Source organism: Chlorocebus sabaeus, chromosome 18 (assembly GCF_047675955.1).
Source record: "Chlorocebus sabaeus isolate Y175 chromosome 18, mChlSab1.0.hap1, whole genome shotgun sequence".
Classification (NCBI taxonomy): Eukaryota; Metazoa; Chordata; class Mammalia; order Primates; family Cercopithecidae; genus Chlorocebus; species Chlorocebus sabaeus.
In genome coordinates this window covers 29,671,912-29,692,027 of record NC_132921.1, presented here as the reverse complement: position 1 = coordinate 29,692,027, position 20,116 = coordinate 29,671,912, and the positions used below count along the sequence as shown (strand labels likewise).

At 36.1% G+C, this 20,116-nt stretch overlaps 1 protein-coding gene across 4 annotated transcripts in view; it reads left to right on the top strand.

Annotated features, from left to right (window-relative positions):
* The window catches only part of DCC (DCC netrin 1 receptor), a 1,222,872-nt gene that overhangs the window by 871,302 nt on the left and 331,454 nt on the right, over positions 1-20,116 (top strand). For all 4 annotated transcript variants that reach the window (XM_073006286.1, XM_037982936.2, XM_007973974.3 and 1 more), the window contains exons 10-11: positions 15,507-15,655; positions 18,046-18,184. In XM_073006286.1, the coding sequence (XP_072862387.1) occupies positions 15,507-15,655; positions 18,046-18,184 (288 nt within the window). The remainder of the gene's footprint in view (positions 1-15,506; positions 15,656-18,045; positions 18,185-20,116) is intronic.

Below are 20,116 nucleotides of genomic sequence, written 5' to 3'. Positions count from 1 at the left end.
TAAAACAGACTTTAAACCATCAAAGATCAAAAGAGACAAAGAAGGCCATTACAGAATGGTAAAGGGATCAATTCAACAGGAAGAGCTAACTATCCTAAATATATATGCACCCAATACAGGAGCACCCAGATTCATAAAGCAAGTCCTTAGAGACTTACAAAGAGACTTAGACTCCCATACAATAATAATGGGAGACTTCAACACTCCACTGTCAACATTAGACAGATCAATGAGACAGAAAGTTAACAAGGAAATCCAGGAATTGAACTCATCTCTGCAGCAAGCAGACCTAATAGACATCTATAGAACTCTCCACCCCAAATCAACAGAATATACATTCTTCTCAGCACCATATCATACTTACTCCAAAATTGACCACGTAATTGGAAGTAAAGCACTCCTCAGCAAATGTACAAGAAGAGAAATTATAACAAACTGTCTCTCAGACCACAGTGCAATCAAACTAGAACTCAGGACTAAGAAACTCAATCAAAACCGCTCAACTACATGGAAACTGAACAACCTGCTCCTGAATGACTACTGGGTACATAACGAAATGAAGGCAGAAATAAAGATGTTCTTTGAAACCAATGAGAACAAACATACAACATACCAGAATCTCTGGGACACATTTAAAGCAGTGTGTAGAGGGAAATTTATAGCACTAAATGCCCACAAGAGAAAGCAGGAAAGATCTAAAATTGACACTCTAACATCGCAATTAAAAGAACTAGAGAAGCAAGAGCAAACACATTCGAAAGCTAGCAGAAGGCAAGAAATAACTAAGATCAGAGCAGAACTGAAGGAGATAGAGACACAAAAAACCATCCAAAAAATCAATGAATCCAGGAGTTGGTTTTTTGAAAAGATCAACAAAATTGACAGACCACTAGCAAGACTAATAAAGAAGAAAAGAGAGAAGAATCAAATCAATGCAATTAAAAATGATAAAGGGGATATCACCACCGACCCCACAGAAATACAAACTACCATCAGAGAATACTATAAACACCTCTACGCAAATAAACTGGAAAATCTAGAAGAAATGGATAATTTCCTGGACACTTACACTCTTCCAAGACTAAACCAGGAAGAAGTTGAATCCCTGAATAGACCAATAGCAGGCTCTGAAATTGAGGCAATAATTAATAGCCTACCAACCAAAAAAAGTCCAGGACCAGATGGATTCACAGCTGAATTCTACCAGAGGTACAAGGAGGAGTTGGTACCATTCCTTCTGAAACTATTCCAATCAATAGAAAAAGAGGGAATCCTCCCTAACTCATTTTATGAGGCCAACATCATCCTGATACCAAAGCCTGGCAGAGACACAACACAAAAAGAGAATTTTAGACCAATATCCCTGATGAACATCGATGCAAAAATCCTCAATAAAATACTGGCAAACCGGATTCAGCAACACATCAAAAAGCTTATCCACCATGATCAAGTGGGCTTCATCCCTGGGATGCAAGGCTGGTTCAACATTCACAAATCAATAAACATAATCCAGCATATAAATAGAACCAAAGACAAGAACCACATCATTATCTCAATAGATGCAGAAAAGGCTTTTGACAAAATTCAACAGCCCTTCATGCTAAAAACGCTCAATAAATTCGGTATTGATGGAACGTACCTCAAAATAATAAGAGCTACTTATGACAAACCCACAGCCAATATCATACTGAATGGGCAAAAACTGGAAAAATTCCCTTTGAAAACTGGCACAAGACAGGGATGCCCTCTCTTACCACTCCTATTCAACATAGTGTTGGAAGTTCTGGCTAGGGCAATCAGGCAAGAGAAAAAATCAAGGGGATTCAGTTAGGAAAAGAAGAAGTCAAATTGTCCCTATTTGCAGATGACATGATTGTATATTTAGAAAACCCCATTGTCTCAGCCCAAAATCTCCTTAAGCTGATTAGCAACTTCAGCAAAGTCTCAGGATACAAAATTAATGTGCAAAAATCACAAGCATTCTTATATACCAGTAACAGACAAACAGAGAGCCAAATCAGGAATGAACTTCCATTCACAATTGCTTCAAAGAGAATAAAATACATAGGAATCCAACTTACAAGGGATGTCAAGGACCTCTTCAAGGAGAACTACAAACCACTGCTCAGTGAAATAAAAGAGGACACAAATAAATGGAAGAACATACCATGCTCATGGATAGGAAGAATCAATATCATGAAAATGGCCATACTGCCCAAGGTAATTTATAGATTCAATGCCATTCCCATCAAGCTACCAATGAGCTTCTTCACAGAATTGGGAAAAACTGCTTTAAAGTTCATATGGAACCAAAAAAGAGCCCGCATCTCCAAGACAATCCTAAGTCAAAAGAACAAAGCTGGAGGCATCACGCTACCTGACTTCAAACTATACTACAAGGCTACAGTAACCAAAACAGCATGGTACTGGTACCAAAACAGAGATATAGACCAATGGAACAGAACAGAGTCCTCAGAAATAATACCACACATCTACAGCCATCTGATCTTTGACAAACCTGAGAGAAACAAGAAATGGGGAAAGGATTCCCTATTTAATAAATGGTGCTGGGATAATTGGCTAGCCATAAGTAGAAAGCTGAAACTGGATCCTTTCCTTACTCCTTATACGAAAATTAATTCAAGATGGATTAGAGACTTAAATGTTAGACCTAATACCATAAAAATCCTAGAGGAAAACCTAGGTAGTACCATTCAGGACATAGGCATGGTCAAAGACTTCATGTCTAAAACACCAAAAGCAACAGCAGCAAAAGCCAAAATTGACAAATGGGATCTCACTAAACTAAAGAGCTTCTGCACAGCAAAAGAAACTACCATCAGAGTGAACAGGCAACCTACAGAATGGGAGAAAATTTTTGCAATCTACTCATCTGTCAAAGGGCTAATATCCAGAACCTACAAAGAACTCAAACAAATTTACAAGAAAAAAACAAACAACCCCATCCAAAAGTGGGCAAAGGATATGAACAGACATTTCTCAAAAGAAGACATTCATACAGCCAACAGACACATGAAAAAATGCTCATCATCACTGGCCATCAGAGAAATGCAAATCAAAACCACAATGAGATACCATCTCACACCAGTTAGAATGGCGATCATTCAAAAGTCAGGAAACAACAGGTGCTGGAGAGGATGTGGAGAAATAGGAACACTTTTACACTGTTGGTGGGATTGTAAACTAGTTCAACCATTATGGAAAACAGTATGGCGATTCCTCAAGGACCTAGAACTAGATGTACCATATGACCCAGCCATCCCATTACTGGGAATATACCCAAAGGATTATAAATTATGCTGCTATAAAGACACATGCACACGTATGTTTATCACAGCACTATTCACAATAGCAAAGACTTGGAATCAACCCAAATGTCCATCAGTGACAGATTGGATTAAGAAAATGTGGCACATATACACCATGGAATACTATGCAGCCATAAAAAAGGATGAGTTTGTGTCCTTTGTAGGGACATGGATGCAGCTGGAAACCATCATTCTTAGCAAACTATCACAAGAACAGAAAACCAAACACCGCATGTTCTCACTCATAGGTGGGAACTGAACAATGAGATCACTTGGACTCGGGAAGGGGAACATCACACACCGGGGCCTATCATGGGGAGGGCGGAGGGGGGAGGGATTGCATTGGGAGTTATACCTGATGTAAATGACGAGTTGATGGGTGCAGCACACCAACATGGCACAAGTATACATATGTAACCTGCACGTTATGCACATGTACCCTACAACTTAAAGTATAATAATAATAAATAAATTTAAAAAAAAAAGAAAAATGCTTAAAATGGCAATTTCTTTCTGATTTTTAGAATAAAAGATTCATATCCTCCCAAGGCTTTTAAGGCCTGGCATGGACCTGTCCCCAAGAATTTTTCTCACCTCATTTGGACTCCTCTCCTCCCTGCACCTTGGGGTCCTGCCATATTAAGACTGTGAGTTCTATGGAAGTGTTCACTCTTTTCCCCTCAAATCCCTGCAGTGCCCGGAACACTGTAAAAATAGTTAACATTCATTGAGCATTTCATTTGTTCCAAATATAATTCATAAATTATTTATTATTCATCTTCATAACATTACTTATATGGTAAGCACTGTCCGTTTTTTTAAATAAAGAAATTTAAACACAAAGACATTAAATAGCTTGATCCTAGTCACATAGCTTGAATGAGTCTTCTGGATTTGAACTCTAAAACTCTGATTCTGGAGGATATATCATTTACTGCTGGTCTCTGTTACCCAAGATGTAATAGATGGGATTTGCTGGCATCTTGTGCATCAAAACATCCCGGAACTCTGACTTCTGTGAAACCTGCATGTTAGAATAGAGTGCTAAATTTCTTCCTTAATTTATATTCCTTCCCAAAAGAGCCAGTTTACTCAAGGCAGTTCCTTATCTTTTAAAGCCTTGAAATAGATAAACAATAAATTGATTCCCCAAAGAGATTGTATCTTTTAAGGTGGGATCTTTTTTTCATTATGTAGAAAAATGTGCTCACTTGACTGTCTGAAAAAAAGATTACTGCTTCCTTTTCCTGTAATAAATGACAGCAGGGCTCTTTTATAAAAGCAATCTATACATGTCATTTATTGCTCTATTAAAACTACAAACATCAGATATTGATTGTTCCCGTACTGACCATAATACAAGCCAACTTTGAGAAAGGTCGCTGGGTTTAGTCACATTATTACCATGGGAAACACTCTGAGTTGTGCATAAGCTGAAGACACCTGCCTCCGTGTTGCATATCTATTTATAGAAAACTGAGATTTTTGCATGTGGAAATACAATCTTGAGATATATACAAGTCTCAAGTCAATGTGAAGTAAGGAAGAAGCCAGCAAATGCCCTTTCTGAAGGTTTCTGCTTGGGAGTCTTCTAAAGAATTAAACATCAATTTATAGTCTGTAGAGTATAGAGATGTAACAACAAATGAAACTCAATGTGGATTATTTATGAGGAAGTTAAAAGGCTCCATTTATATTGGTGATATCACATCTGGATCATCTTGGCTTTTCTATCAGGGACTCTCTTGGCCAGGTTTGGTGTTTTTGGTTGTGTGTGTGTGTGTTTTTTTTTTTTTTTTTTAGATGGAGCCTTGCTTTGTTGCCCAAGCTGGAGTATGCAATGGCACAATCTCGGCTCACTGCAACCTCCGCCTCCTGGGCTCAAGCAATTATCCTTCCTCAGCCTCCCAAGTGGCTGGGATTACAGGCACGTGCCACCACGCCAAGCTAATTTTTGTATTTTTAGTAGAGATGGATTTTCACCATGTTGCCAAGGCTGGTTTTGAACTCCTGACTTCAGGTGATCCACTCACCTCGGCCTCCCAAAGTGCTAGGATTACAGGTTTGAGCCACTACACCCAGCCCAGGTTTGGTTTTTAAGCATAATCTTGGTGAGAACTCAGGCCACATGCTTTTAGGCATCCATGGAATGCTGTGTTTTCCATCTCCCCTTTGCATACATCATCTCTTCATGTTCTTCTAACAATACTGACAGTTAAGAAGAGTAAATACTTCTTCCTCCAATTGTCTAATGAGCTAACCAATATTTGGAAAAGCTTCAGGGTCTTGATTTCAGGTAACAATACTAACTACCATATTATACTGAACACTTGCTTCTTCATATAACCTCATATAATCCCATATAATCCTTATGCTAGCTCTGTGGTACAGAAATAATGAATACCTGAGAAAATGATGCTCTGAGTATTTAATACTTGGCCCAAGGATACACTAATATTAAGTAGGACAAGGGGTTTTTTGACTCAGGAATCAAAACTAAGATGTTTCAATCCTACCTGAAGCATTTTTTTAAAGCACTAGTTATCTAAGAGATAGTTTCTGACTTTTCTATGTGATTTTGTCAAAAGTCCTTGACAATTCATTTGAAAATTAGAGTTCTGTGAATACTTGTTCCTAAACTGAATTTTCTGAGACAAGCATCTTGAGAAAAATGGATGATTTTTTTTTAACTTTCTTTGAATCTCATGAAAGAGACTACATTTTTCTACGATTGGCAAAACATGATTTGATTTGTTGATGGTGGTTATTAGGAAAACAACTTAATGGTAATTCCATGCTTTGGGGAAAAGGTGGTTTCCTCAGTACGAGATGACATGTGCGATCATTAATTTAGTTCATCTTGGAATTATTCTCATTGTTTTTACTTGAAAACCTCATCATCTGAAACCTTCCACAATGTATAGGCTAGTTTTTGTCTCCATTTCCCAACTTGTAAGTTCTGTTCTGGAAAGGCTCATGTCAAGGATGTTACCCATTCAACTCATTCATCCTGATGTTTCCTGTCTCACCAGATTCATCCTTCATTCATTCATCAATGCAATTCTTAATTGTTCTTCAAGAAATATTCTTAACTAAGCTCCCCATTACCACCCAGAATCCTATGTATCTCATCAATAGATCTATTTCTGGAATTCCTATATATTTGGTTGTCCCAAGAATGTTTAGCCTTGATTATATATGATCTGTTGTTCATTTATAGTTGTTTTCTGTGCATTTTCTCCTTCTTAAGTTCCTTGGAAATTTATAATAAAAGTTCACAGTAAAAGAGTTCACAGTTCTAGAGAAAGCATTGTATGCTGAATTCATAGAAATTATTATTAGACTTTAAAATTATCTAAACATTTCAATCACAATGAGACCCAGGCTACTGTGGAATTATTTTTAAGTCAATATTGTTAGGTGTATATGACATCAAACTTTCAGTAATGTGTAAATGTGACATTTAATATGTAAACTTAAGCACATTTGGGTGAAACTTTAAGTTTTTATCTTCCGTTTGGTGTGTGTGGGTAGTTTTTCTTTTTTTTTTTTTTTGAGACGGAGTCTCGCTCTGTCGCCCAGGCTGGAGTGCAGTGGCCGGATCTCAGCTCACTGCAAGCTCCGCCTCCCGGGTTCACGCCATTCTCCCGCCTCAGCCTCCCGAGTAGCTGGGACTACAGGCGTCCGCCACATCGCCCGGCTAGTTTTTTGTATTTTTTAGTAGAGACGGGGTTTCATCGTGTTAGCCAGGATGGTCTCGATCTCCTGACCTCGTGATCCACCCGTCTCGGCCTCCCAACTTAGAAATCTGCACTTGAAACAATTTGAGGCTTCCACCATGCAATCCAGAATCTACCTTGTTCACGACACTTTGCATTACTAGGCATTGCTTATGTTTTCTGAAGTAAAATTCAAAATGTTCTACATTAAAAACATGCTCTACATACTTCCCAAGGTTATTACTACTTGGTTGTGTTTGTGAAAATTCTGAGCTGTCTTCCTGAAAGACCTTGTCTGGAGGTCAATTTCTGTAATCCCTTTATTATCAAACTGTTTCCAGTTCTAGGTTGAATTACAAGAAATCTGCTTGGAAGATTATTTTCTTCACAGGGAGTCATTAAAATTTTTTCTATTAAGCTGTCAAAAATATTCATTAATATCTAAGCATATACATATGTGTGTACAAAGGTAATATATAAATTATATCCATCATCTATATCACACATTATATATGTGTGTGTGTTTATCCATATCTGCATCTGTTCTATATATATTTATACACACATATATAATGGCACAGTTTAGTATATTGTGTGTTAGCAGATAGAAAATATTAAAACTAAATGTAAAATGAACAGGTAATAACTGCTTCCTCCAACCAAATGTTGCCAGACTCCTGTGGTTTTGTAATAGAAATCTACCCTATTGTTTGTGCTTCTTCCTAGCCAGATTACTGTCGTATCTCCTAACTATGTACAGTTCAGTCAAGAAGAGGTTTCATTATGTTAATAATTACATTGCCTGCAGGCTTTTTGATGTTGCATTCCCCATACAGAATAGAAACAGATTTCATAGAAATATCATTAAAGCTGTTAACTACAGAAGAAAAAAAAAATCAAAGAGGCAATCAACGCGTACACTTTATTATCAATAACTGTAAGTAGTTTCAGAAATGGCTTGCATTTGAAACACGTTCATTGAGGAGATCATCAGCAATGGAAGCTGCTGCTTAAAGGAAGAGAGCTTTGTGGTCTAAATCCATTTGGATCACTACAGATAATTACTTAGATCCCTTGCTATTCATTTTTAAATATAGGCTCAATAATCATTTTTAAATTAGCAAACTAATAAAGGGATAGACTCAACCTCAGAATTCTGACCTGAATTGAGGCTATGTGAATTATAGGTCATTATTTGAATGACAACACGTGACAGTTTTTCTTCAAATCCACTTTTAGTTTTTTTTTTTTTTTTTTAAACGGTGCTGTTAAATTGATGATTTAGGAACAGTAGAACTCATTGTACTACACAGTCATTTAAAAAAGACTTTAAATATTCAAATGTTCAACTACATATTCCCTGACACTAACATTTATCTTCATTTTGGACTTCCAGCTGAGAAACATAAGTATAATGGCTCGGAGACATCAGCCTCGTTCAGTATTATGAAGATAGTGGCATGCCTTGATCCTTCTAAAGCTTTTTCTTTGAAAACCTCATATTCAGATTCTTTTTTGAAAAGGATTAATTAAGCTCCCAAGGTTTTTAAAGAAACATATTTGATAAATCATAATTTAGGTTTTAGTCTGATTATTGCAAATATAAAATTTCTTATAGTAAAGGGAAGACAGGAAGGCAGATGGTTAGATATCTGAATGAAAACAGAGCAAGAGAAAGAAAAGATAAAAAGTGTACTAATTCATGTACGCTATGTGACTTGTTGATAATCAGGAGCCCTAACATCCTATAACCTAAAATATTTGGTGAATTAAAGCAGATTAATTCAAATGTCTTTGAAATACCCATGATTTGGAAAATAAAATAGAAGTCTATTTCAGAAATACATTTTAGCTTTGAAACAGTAGCATTTGATTAAAAGTTGAAGATTGCTCTTTAAAGTGAAATGATGTTTTCCCATTATAAAGTAATTAACAATCACTACAAATGATTTGATTGTAAAGAATCACTGATTTTCAGAACCAAAACAAACCAGAGATAGTTGGGAGCTACCATTTGGGGGATAGAAATGGTAGAAGCTAAGACAGAATGATAGAAGCTGAGAACCCTACTCCTCAAAAAGTATACATATTACAATTTTTAATGTGCAAGATAATTTCAAGGGCTTCTTCATGGACTCTTTGATGCTAATGACAGATTTCTGTCATACGTAGAGTAGGGACAAAAAACCATACATCCTGTCATTTATAATTAATCAATTGTAAATCATTAAACTGAGCAGCTCGCTCACTCGCTCTCGCGATCTCTCTCTCTCTCTCTCTCACACACACACACACACATCCTGTCTTCAATATGATTATATGTAATCAATCATGCTTTATTAAAGATTCGGCTAACTTTTATATATCACTTATTGGGGTTAATATCCAATAAGATCTCATTATAAAGTGCTCTGTTATACTATAAATTTATATATATAGTCAGAAATTACTGTTCCCAGTGCAAATAGTGACATGTAATACATCTCATTTACTCCAACGTAAGTACTTAATTTGTTCTGAAATACAGATGTTATAATGAATTTCCACTGTAATGAAATACTGAAATTGAAAAAAGGTAGTTGGATAGGCTGACATTGATTGATGAGTTGCTTGCATAGATTATGCATCTATTCTGAAATCTTTCCATTCTTTGAAGAAATAGGTAACTTGAATGGAGATGGGGAGAAATTAGACGCAGTTTGCCACAAAATTATCGCCCAACTGAGGGAATCAGTGAGAAATATTAAAGACATCTTCGAATGATGAGCAGTTAAGCCCATTAAGTTCCTTGACTGACATACTAAAATGTAATGAAATGGAAGGCTGAAGTTATTAGCGGTATTGATTTCACATCTAATTCCCATTGTTAAACTTTTTTTTTCTTTTTCTTTTTTTTTTTTTTTTTTTTTTTTTTGAGATGGAGTCTAGCTTTGTCACCCAGGCTGGAGTGCAGTGGCACAATCTTGCCTCAATACAACCTTCACCTTTGGGGTTCAAGGGATCAGGGATCAAAGGATTCTCCTGCCTTTGCCTCCTGAGTAGCTGGGATTACAGGCACCCACCACCACGTCTGGCTAATTTTTGTATTTTTAGTAGAGATGGGGTATTATCTTGTTGGCCATGCTGGTCTCGAACTCCTAGCCTCAAATGATCCTCCTGCCTGAGCCTCCCAAAGTGCTGGGATTACAGACATAAGCCACTGCATTCAACCTCGTTGTTGAACATTTTTGAGTCTCCCTTTATTTCATTTTCTCTTGCAGCTCATGTGCATATAATGCATCACATATGTAAAAGTATATAAGTTATACTAAAATATACTTTATGGATATGGATCTGAATAAATATATAAGTATATATATGTACATGCACACCTATACATATCTCCATAATTAACATAAATAATATATTTTTCATATATATATAAGGCCATATATATACACATATATATAAATCAAAGGGAAAATATTAAGGAAATAATGAATTTTAATTTTTGGCATTTTTGTGAAGACGAGTAAGCATTCAGTAGCTTAAGTGAAACAAAGAGCCTTGACACTAGCCAGGAATGCAGTAAATAAGAGTATCTAACAGGTAAGCACTACTTTGGTCTATTTCAGAGGGCTGATATTTTATATGAAATATATGTGTATTTTGATATTCGTATTTATTCAAATCATACAATTATGAAATTTTTATTTTAACAGAATATTTTGAAAATCAGATCAGAAAATAAATTTTAAAACAAAAATGTTGAAGTAGGAAACAATTTAGCACCGAAGGGCAGTCGTTTCTCAGGAAAAAATAAAGGCAATTAGAAACTTTACACCAACAAATAGAATGTTCTCATTTGGCTGTCAATTGATAAAAATGCATCCAGTTGTTGTGAATACTTAAGCTAAATGATCCAGAAGAGTGCAGTTGATGCACGGGGTATTGGGATTGGCACTACCAGTGTAAACTGAGTCCAAATTACGATACTTACTGCCTGATGTTTCCCCACCAATAATAATTAAGCTACGTAGATATAAAGGAATTATCAGATGGGGAAGGTGCCCACAGGCTTGCAGGCGCACCAAACACATAGCACATGTGCCGATTTTAGTTCATACCAGATGTATGAGGAAAACACTCTTTTGTGATCCCTTTTAGTAACAGTGATGAATCAACAAAATCAAATGGGTTAGACCACATAATGTGTCTTAGGCCTGTGATTTATGGTAATATTTGTAACTGTATATAAAATCATTCATTTGACTGATGTTTAGTGAGTGCTTTGTGTGTAGCAACATTGTGCATATCCTTGTGGAAAGGACAGTCCTGCAATTATTTGGACAACTCAATGGAATGTGTACTGACCATTCTCCTGGGGCAAAGAGCCAGGACACTGAGCAGCCCTCGCTAGGCTTAGAAGGAGAGGAGTATGGCCTCATGTTTGTTCTTATGGGGATACTGCTTTGAGCTGCAGATATCCCTGTAGTCTGTTTTCCCCCACAATGCCTGACAGAAGTGTCTGTATGGTTGTCATTTCTGATTCCCATAAGTTTCCAAGCCTCAGTGATTCTCAGAGTCATGGTCAGGTAAGGTTGTACACGCCCTCCCACTCCAGACCGTACACAGCCCCTACCTTGCTAGGCAGCAGCTCTCTCAACTTGCTCTTCCAGATTCTCATAGGTTTCACTCTGGATGAACAGTTAATTTGCAGCTTCTCTTCCATGCCACACTTGGAGCCTCAGAAAACTCTGAGTGACATGGGTACACCTCACACTCCTTCCTTCTCGGCAAATTTGCCACCTACTGTGTATGTGATGGATCAGATGAGGTGCATTTTCTTCTCTTTTGCCCCTTGAAACTTGGAGTCCATTTGAATTGTTTCCCATCACCCCATTGGGCTCTAGTGGGAGAGATGAGCAGAAACTTCCCACACTGCCTCCTTTTCCATTCCCCCAGATACCCAGTCATCTCTCAGTCCTCCTTGAGTGGTTCTGTCTAGGAAACTAGGGCTGGGCTGTCACTTGCTTTGAATGTGTTACAACTCAAAGGAGAAGTGATGCCCTTGTAGTTCGGTCATTTTTAAATCCAAATCTCTGCTCCCAGATCGAGCCACGTTCACAACAAACAAAACCTTTTCCATGTGGCCACAAGAGAGCAAGAAGGAACACATTCAATGAGTACTTTACGTATCAACTGAGCCACATGTTTATGCACAATGTGCACCACATAACAACTCTGGATCTCTCACATACAGCATATATCTTAACAGGTCATTCAGTCTCAATGCTCTCGCGCCTTTCTCTGCCTTATGTAGAGGAATAATAGGTTCAGAATCAGAAATGTCCCCTCTTGAAATATGTGCATTGTCTTTTTGAATATATCAGTAATAATACAAGCATACAAATTATTTATGTTTTTCTTTAAAATACAGTACTGTGACAATCCTCTTGAACAATATTAGTGGACACATTTTTGGTTTGCTTTGTTTCACTTTTTTCCCATTAAGGAAAATGTCTGCTTTGTTATAACACAATACTAAAGCAACACTGTATGCTTTAAGACTCCTCATTGTTCAACTTTGTCTCTTAAAGTCTCCTTTTTGGAACAGACAGCTTTTAAATAGAAAAAGTATTTCTTCCTGGAAGAATATTGAAGTGGGGACACTAAGAAAGTATCTGCCAAAATACAATTCTCTAAGAGTTCTTTCTGTGAAAGAATACATCAAAGAGGAATGAGGAGAGCAAGACAAAATCCAGTAGAGATGGAGTGGAATGGGAGGCATTACTTTGGAGTCATGAAACATATGTATTATCTGTATATATGCATATAAATATTTGTGTAAGTATATGTGTGTGCATATGTATGCATGCACACGTTTCTTAGCTCTATTCACTAAAAAGACCAAGAAGCAAATGCACTCAAGTAGTAACTTATACACCTAGAATTCAAATATTTGTCTTTATACCATTCCCCACTAAAAGAACCAGAAAACCTTGAAGGAATTCTTTTTCTAGAGCCAAGGCAAGATCAAGATAAGTCTGGAACGTATTATGCCAAAAAGAAAAGAGGTACTCCAATAAATGATGGGGCATGTCACAGGGACAGAGAAACACTATTATAAAGAGCTTCCCTAGTTAAGTCTGGGTAAATTTGAACACCAATATAATTAAGGACAGTGATGAATTATAGATTATAAAAAGGAATCCATGTGCCCATTGAAATAAAAGATTCACAAAAAGAGAAAAATGTGGACTTTTGCTTATAGTCTAATGCTAAGCGTCAACAAGCAAATGTAGAGAAAGTGCTGGAATAGAAAAAAAAATCATTATATTTTAACCACCATGCTAGAAATTGACTCCATCAAGAGCCATTAGTAGATGCTAAATCTATGGGAAATGTTGATAACAAGCATATTTATATGGTCCTTATAGCAAGCATATTTATAAGCCCTAACGGGTTGCTTATTAGTTGTAAGTGGTAGAGTAGAGGACTAGGATGGGGTAAGGGACCTTCAAACTCTACTTGACCAGGGACTCAGCTCTGACATCATAAATGAGGGCAGAGAGAAAGCTTGTGCCTCTGGATGTGATGCCCTGAGAACCCACATCATTTACATTTCATTTGTCTGAATGCACAACCTAAATCTAACATGAGAAAAAGACACACTCTAAATGATGAACATTTTATTTTTAAAAGGGGGCTTGTTTCTTTAAAAGTATCAATTGCCTGAAAGTCAATGTATTTAGTACTGTTCCAACTCACAGCAGCCTGAAAAGACATGGCAACAAAACCTGACCCTAAGCTGGATCCTGAATTGTTGAGGGGAGTGCTTTAATATTTAGGTATTTTTCCAAATGAATATATGAGTAGTGATACCATAAGGGACCTGGGTTCCATGGAACAAATCTTGAAAAATGATGCAGAGATATGCTGTTAGGTTCCACACTGATGTAAGAAGTATATCATCAGATACATGCCAGTCGGTTTTTTCTATGCCACTTTTGCTATGGAAGTTCAAACTCTCAGAACTGTATTACAGGCCGATAATGTATATCTGTCCAAAGCTAGGTGGTATCCAAGGTTGGAGAAAATACACAGACAACATTATTAAGTAAGGCTGTAGTTAAACTCGCAATGGTGATGTCATTTGTTGATTTTAGGTAACCATAATGTGGCCATTGCATTTACCATTTACAGGCCATATACAGGTCCATATGCAGGAATACGAAATTATGATCAAATACAAAATTTGCAAAGAATCAAAATGGAAGCTTTTTCTTAACTCATTCTGCATCTGAACCTAACCCATAGTCTTTAATAAGCCCATTTGGCATGAATATCATATGCTTTGCTACAAATATATAGTTACATTTGATGAACAATGTAATCAATTTGATGTGAGTGTCATATGCTTTACTGCAAATATATAGTGACATTTGATTAACAGGGTGCTACTACAGACCCCATTAGAGAAAAACCGAAACAACACAAAACAAAAACCCTGCACAGATATCATGTTACTTCTCTAAAATCTAAAAGTTTCACAATCTTAAGGTACCTGAGCTCGGCATGGTGCCTCACGCCTGTAATCCCAACACTTCATGATGCCAAGGCAGGAGGATCGCTTGCCAGGAGTTCAAGACTGTCCTGGGCAACATAGTAAGACCTGGTCTCTACGAAAAAATAAAAATAAAAAACTAACTGGTCATGGTGGTGCATGCTTGTAGTCCTGTCTACTCAGGAAGCTGAGAGAGGAGGATGACTTGACCCCAGGAGTTCAAGATTGCAGTGAGATGTGATCATGCCACTGCACTCCAGCCTGGGAAACAGAGCAAGACTCTGTCTCTGCAAAAAAAAAAAAAAAAAAAAAAAAAAAAAAAAGGTGTGGCCCTGTGCTAATTTCGTTAGCAGGCAAGTTAAATGTAATTCTAAAAGGTGGAATTGAAAATGAAATGCTAAAATTAATTTAATGAACCCAGAATCAGGCAAGATTTTAAAACTCTGACTTAAATAAAGACAATGTGGTAAATTATCCATAGCTGCACGACCTATTTTAATTATAAGTAGAACCAAAATGTACAAGTACTCCAAATGTACTTTCTCTTTTCCTTCTGCAGTTATTAGCCATATGCAGGCAAAGACATAGTGGCATAGTGGCAAATTTTTCAGACTAAGAATTTTGATTCAGAATTCCACTCTTTTCTGCCATTATCTTAGTCACTTATATTCCTTTACCAGTTTCTTTAAATGTGAAACAAAATAGGCAATTTTGGTTAATGTAAACTTTCTTATGAATTTTAAAACGAAGTGATTCCAAAGTTTCCAGAGTTTATATTTTTATATTCTTATTCCATATTATTCTAAAATACATACTCCTAGAATTTTATTGATCTATAAAAATGTAGTTTTCTTTGTTTTGAGAAAGAAAACCCACTCATCCTAATCACTTTATTTATTTATTTGTATACAGTGCAAGTTCCAGGGCCAGTAGAAAACCTGCAAGCTGTATCTACCTCACCTACCTCAATTCTTATTACCTGGGAACCCCCTGCCTATGCAAATGGTCCAGTCCAAGGTTACAGATTGTTCTGCACTGAGGTGTCCACGGGAAAAGAACAGGTAGGTGAAGGAATGGACCACACTGCTTCCATCTGTTGGATGTTTCCATCCATTGGATAGCTCTAGGGCTGCAGAAATAGGAAAAGACCCACAAGCTCTTGATACAGCTCAGTGTTTAGCATGTTCGTTGAAAAGCTGATTAGTTTTAAAGCACTTGCTATTGGAAACTTTACACAATTTAATTACATTCTGGTGATAAGAGGTAAATGGGCAATAAAGTGAAGTCAATAGAAAGGATGCCAATTTTTTGTTTGAGTATGCAGTGACCTGGACTGTGTGGGCAACCAGATTTGTATTAACTCACCTGGTCATGGAAGGCATTTGCATTTTTATTCCTTAGACTAAGGGGTGATTGCCCTCATAGTCAACGGCGTTCGCCAAATTGCTTTTTTCGTTCTAATACGTTTATATTATATCTAACTCCCTTCCATCATCAGGAAGTGACCTGTCAATTTTTATTATTTTCAGAAGAACTTACTCTGAGAAGCCTAGTCTCCCCCTCTTCAGATTTTGCTCCTACCCAATGGTTAGCATAGACACCTGAAAAGAAGCAACTTAGTTGTTCAGGTAAACCAAAAGTAAATAGGTCTTTAGGGAGACCCATGAAACTGAAAAATTCTATTTTGTGATACATGTACACACGTATGTTAAAAATAGAATTTCTGAGTTTCATATATACGTATATATGTACCTCTATATAATATATATGTACACCTATATAATAGATATACCTATATAATATATAATATATGCATAACTATATAATACATATAATACATGTATACCCATGTAATACATACATTATACGTGTATATACATATACAATACATATATTATGCATGTATGCACGTATATAATACATGCATTATACTTGTATGCACGTATATAATACATGCATTATACACATATATCCATATTTGTATTATATGCATACATATATACCTATATAATACATATATTATACATGTATAATACATATATATGATACATATATGTATACATATAATACATATATATGATACATATATGTATACATATAATACATATATACATATGCATATATAATACATAAATATATATTGTATAATACATATAGAAATATATAAAATATGTATATAATACATATGTGTACATATATAATGCATGTGTCTATATAATGCATATATAATACATATGTGTATACATATAATATATATGTATATATAATGCATATATCTATGTATATGTAATTATATATTATATATGCACTATATCTGTATACATATACATGTATTATAATACCTATATAATATGTATTATATATTATATATTTATATATAATATATAATATATGTAATTAATGTATTATATATTATATATATTATATAGGTATTATAATACATGTGTATGTATACATGTATGTATAGCTATTGAGGTATTTACTTTCAGATTCTCAACTTCATGGAGGAAAATATATACAGACAAGTGTATATTCAATAGTTAAATCAAAAATTGGCCTCAGGATATGGGAGTTCTTATTATTTGTTGTGAAGCTTGTCAAGCATAGAAGGCCTTCCTACTTCCACATAAACTGCATGACCAGAATTTTTATTTAAAAATAAGAAATATTTTATATTCAAAAATAGCTCAAACCCAGTCCCAAATTATATTATACGATAAGCACTACAAGAGCTCCTCCTATGTAATCATGGGTTGTATTTTTTTTTCTTGCTCTCTTCAAGCCATTTTTAGCTCTTGTTTTTTCACCTTTCTGTTTTATCTGTTTTATTTTAGCTCTTCAATGCATTTTGCCAATCAATTTAAATAAATTCAAAACCAGAATCATCCAAGATAGATGTGAGTGTGGAGATCTGATTCCTCAGTGACCTTCACCTCCAGTAGCTCACTCACTGCAGCCATGAGATGCTCAAATAATTTCAACCAATCTAACAGCATTTTGGGAGATAAAAATTGTGGCAAAGTGTCTGACAGTTTCAAGTGCTGTTGGAATATTTCAGCAATAGAAGTACAAAGTCTGTTATTTCTTGGTGAATTATTCCATTTCGGATACAGGAGAAAATCTCTGTTCCTGTGGCGTTATAAACTGCCTTCTGCCTGGGAGCGTTTAGGTGTGGGTAGAATAACCCAAACCGTTCAGTATATTGAGTGGTGTTAAACAAATTGGAACTTAATGACAGTAAAAATAGCATGTGCTGTTTTAACAAGGAGTCTACAAAGTAGTTGGTTTTTAGTGGGGGAGTCTGTGTCACAAGGTAGGTTTTATAGCTCATTAGAAGTCAGGAGTGTAGTTTGTAAGAGTCTAATGTCCAATTCACTGATTGCACAGAATGAGTGCCATTTCTACTTTAATGTGCTTCCTTGATAACAGTTTTGGTGTTTTATGTCTCCAGAATATAGAGGTTGATGGACTATCTTACAAACTGGAAGGCCTGAAAAAATTCACCGAATATAGTCTTCGATTCTTAGCTTATAATCGCTACGGTCCAGGAGTATCTACTGATGATATAACAGTGGTTACACTTTCTGACGGTAAGTTAAAAACAGTGAAACTCCTTTTACATATTTGCTAAAATAATGACATAATATTGCACATATATCATAGATTCCATTTTCAAGGCTTTCTGACTAAAATTTTATGGACTATTACAGTTAAATATAAACTTTCTCTCAGGATATATACTCCCAGCTGGGTGTGGTAGCTCACACATGGAATCCTAGCACTTTAAGAGACTGAGGCAGGGGGAAGAGTGGAGCCTAGGAGTTTGAGACCCACCTGAGAAACATAGTGAGACCCTATCTCTGTAAATGTTTTTTTGTGGTTGTTATTTTTTTAATGAACTGGATATGGTGGTATGCACCTGTGATCCCAGCTACTTGGGAGGCTCAGGCTGGAGGATCACTTAAGCCTGGGAGTTCAAGACTGCAGTAAGCTGTGATCATTCTACTGCACTCCAGCCTGGGCAACAGAGTGAGACCCTTTCTCCAAATTAAATAAATATATATGTATATACATATACATATACTCTTGAGTCACTATATACTAATAGGTAATCCTCAAAATGTGACTATTGACTAAGACCTAAAATTATTTTTGTGTATTTTTTTATTTCTTTAAATGTTCTAATACAAACACATTTGTGCATGTGTGGACTAACTTTGATTGGCATGTTGTATGTATTCCATCTAAAAGTGTGCAGGTGATTAAAGGTGTAAATGATAGATAATCCCCCTATATTTACCTCATAATTAGAAAATATATCTTAAGGACTTAGACCAAATAAACTGATATTAAAATTTAAAGTATTAAAATTGATAATGAAAAATGTGTGTGTTGTCTGCTAAATGGAAGAATAGACACACACACACATTTGAGACAAGAAGTGCGGTGACACAATTGTGCTTCACTACCACCTTTATTCCTGGGCTCAGGGGCTTTTCTTTTCTTTTCCTTTTTTTGGAAATGAAGTCTCACTCTGTCACTCAGATTGCAATGCAGTGGTGCAATCTCAGCTCACTGCAACCTCTACCTCTCGGGTTTAAGTGATTCCCCTGCCTCCAGTCTCCTGAGTACCTGGAATTACAGGTGCCTGTCACCACCCCCGGCTAGTTTTTGTATTTTTAGTAGAGATAGAGTTTCACCGTGCTGAGCAGGCTGGTCTTGAACTCCTAACCTCAAGTGATCCACCCGCCTTGGCCTCACAAAGTACTGGGATTACAAGCATGAGCCACTGCACCCAACCTCAAGGGATTTTCCTGCTGAAGCCTCCCGAGTAGCTGGAACTACAGGCATAGGTCACAGTGCCCAGCTAATATTTTTATTTTTTGTAGAGGCAGAGTCTCATTTTGTTGCCCAGGCTAGACCTGTTTTTTAATGTCATAAAACAGAGGAATAAATATTAATAAAGAGAATAAAGTTGGCAAAATAATGGCCGGGGAAAACTAGAAACCTAACTGCTAGATGATCATGAAAGGTTGGGAAATTTGATAAAAAGTAAAAATAAAATACATCAAAGTATATGATGTGGGGCCAATGAAAACTCAGGCAGGTGCAGAAATGTAGAGACAGGCCCTCATGAATATTAAAAAAGATCACAAGCTAGCCCTTTTCAGCAACAGTTTCCATTTGGTGCATTTAATTCTATAAATTATTTATCTTTTTAATTAAAAAATGGCTTTAGCTTGTGATTTCTTGACAGATCTATCATTGTTTAATCTGGGAAAGTACCTCGGTGTATATTTCACACAATATCAATGAAATGAGGAAGGGCATGCATATTATTAAGGACAGTACAAAGAGAACACAGGAATAATGCTCATTTGCAAGTTCAACTTTAAAATGTATTTTATATGTAATACCACTTTGGTATCATTTTTAATGTAATGCTTATGCCCATCCATCCAATTCTGTTATTGAAGACAGAACAGAATATTTATGGTAGAATAAATTACTTCACAACTTAT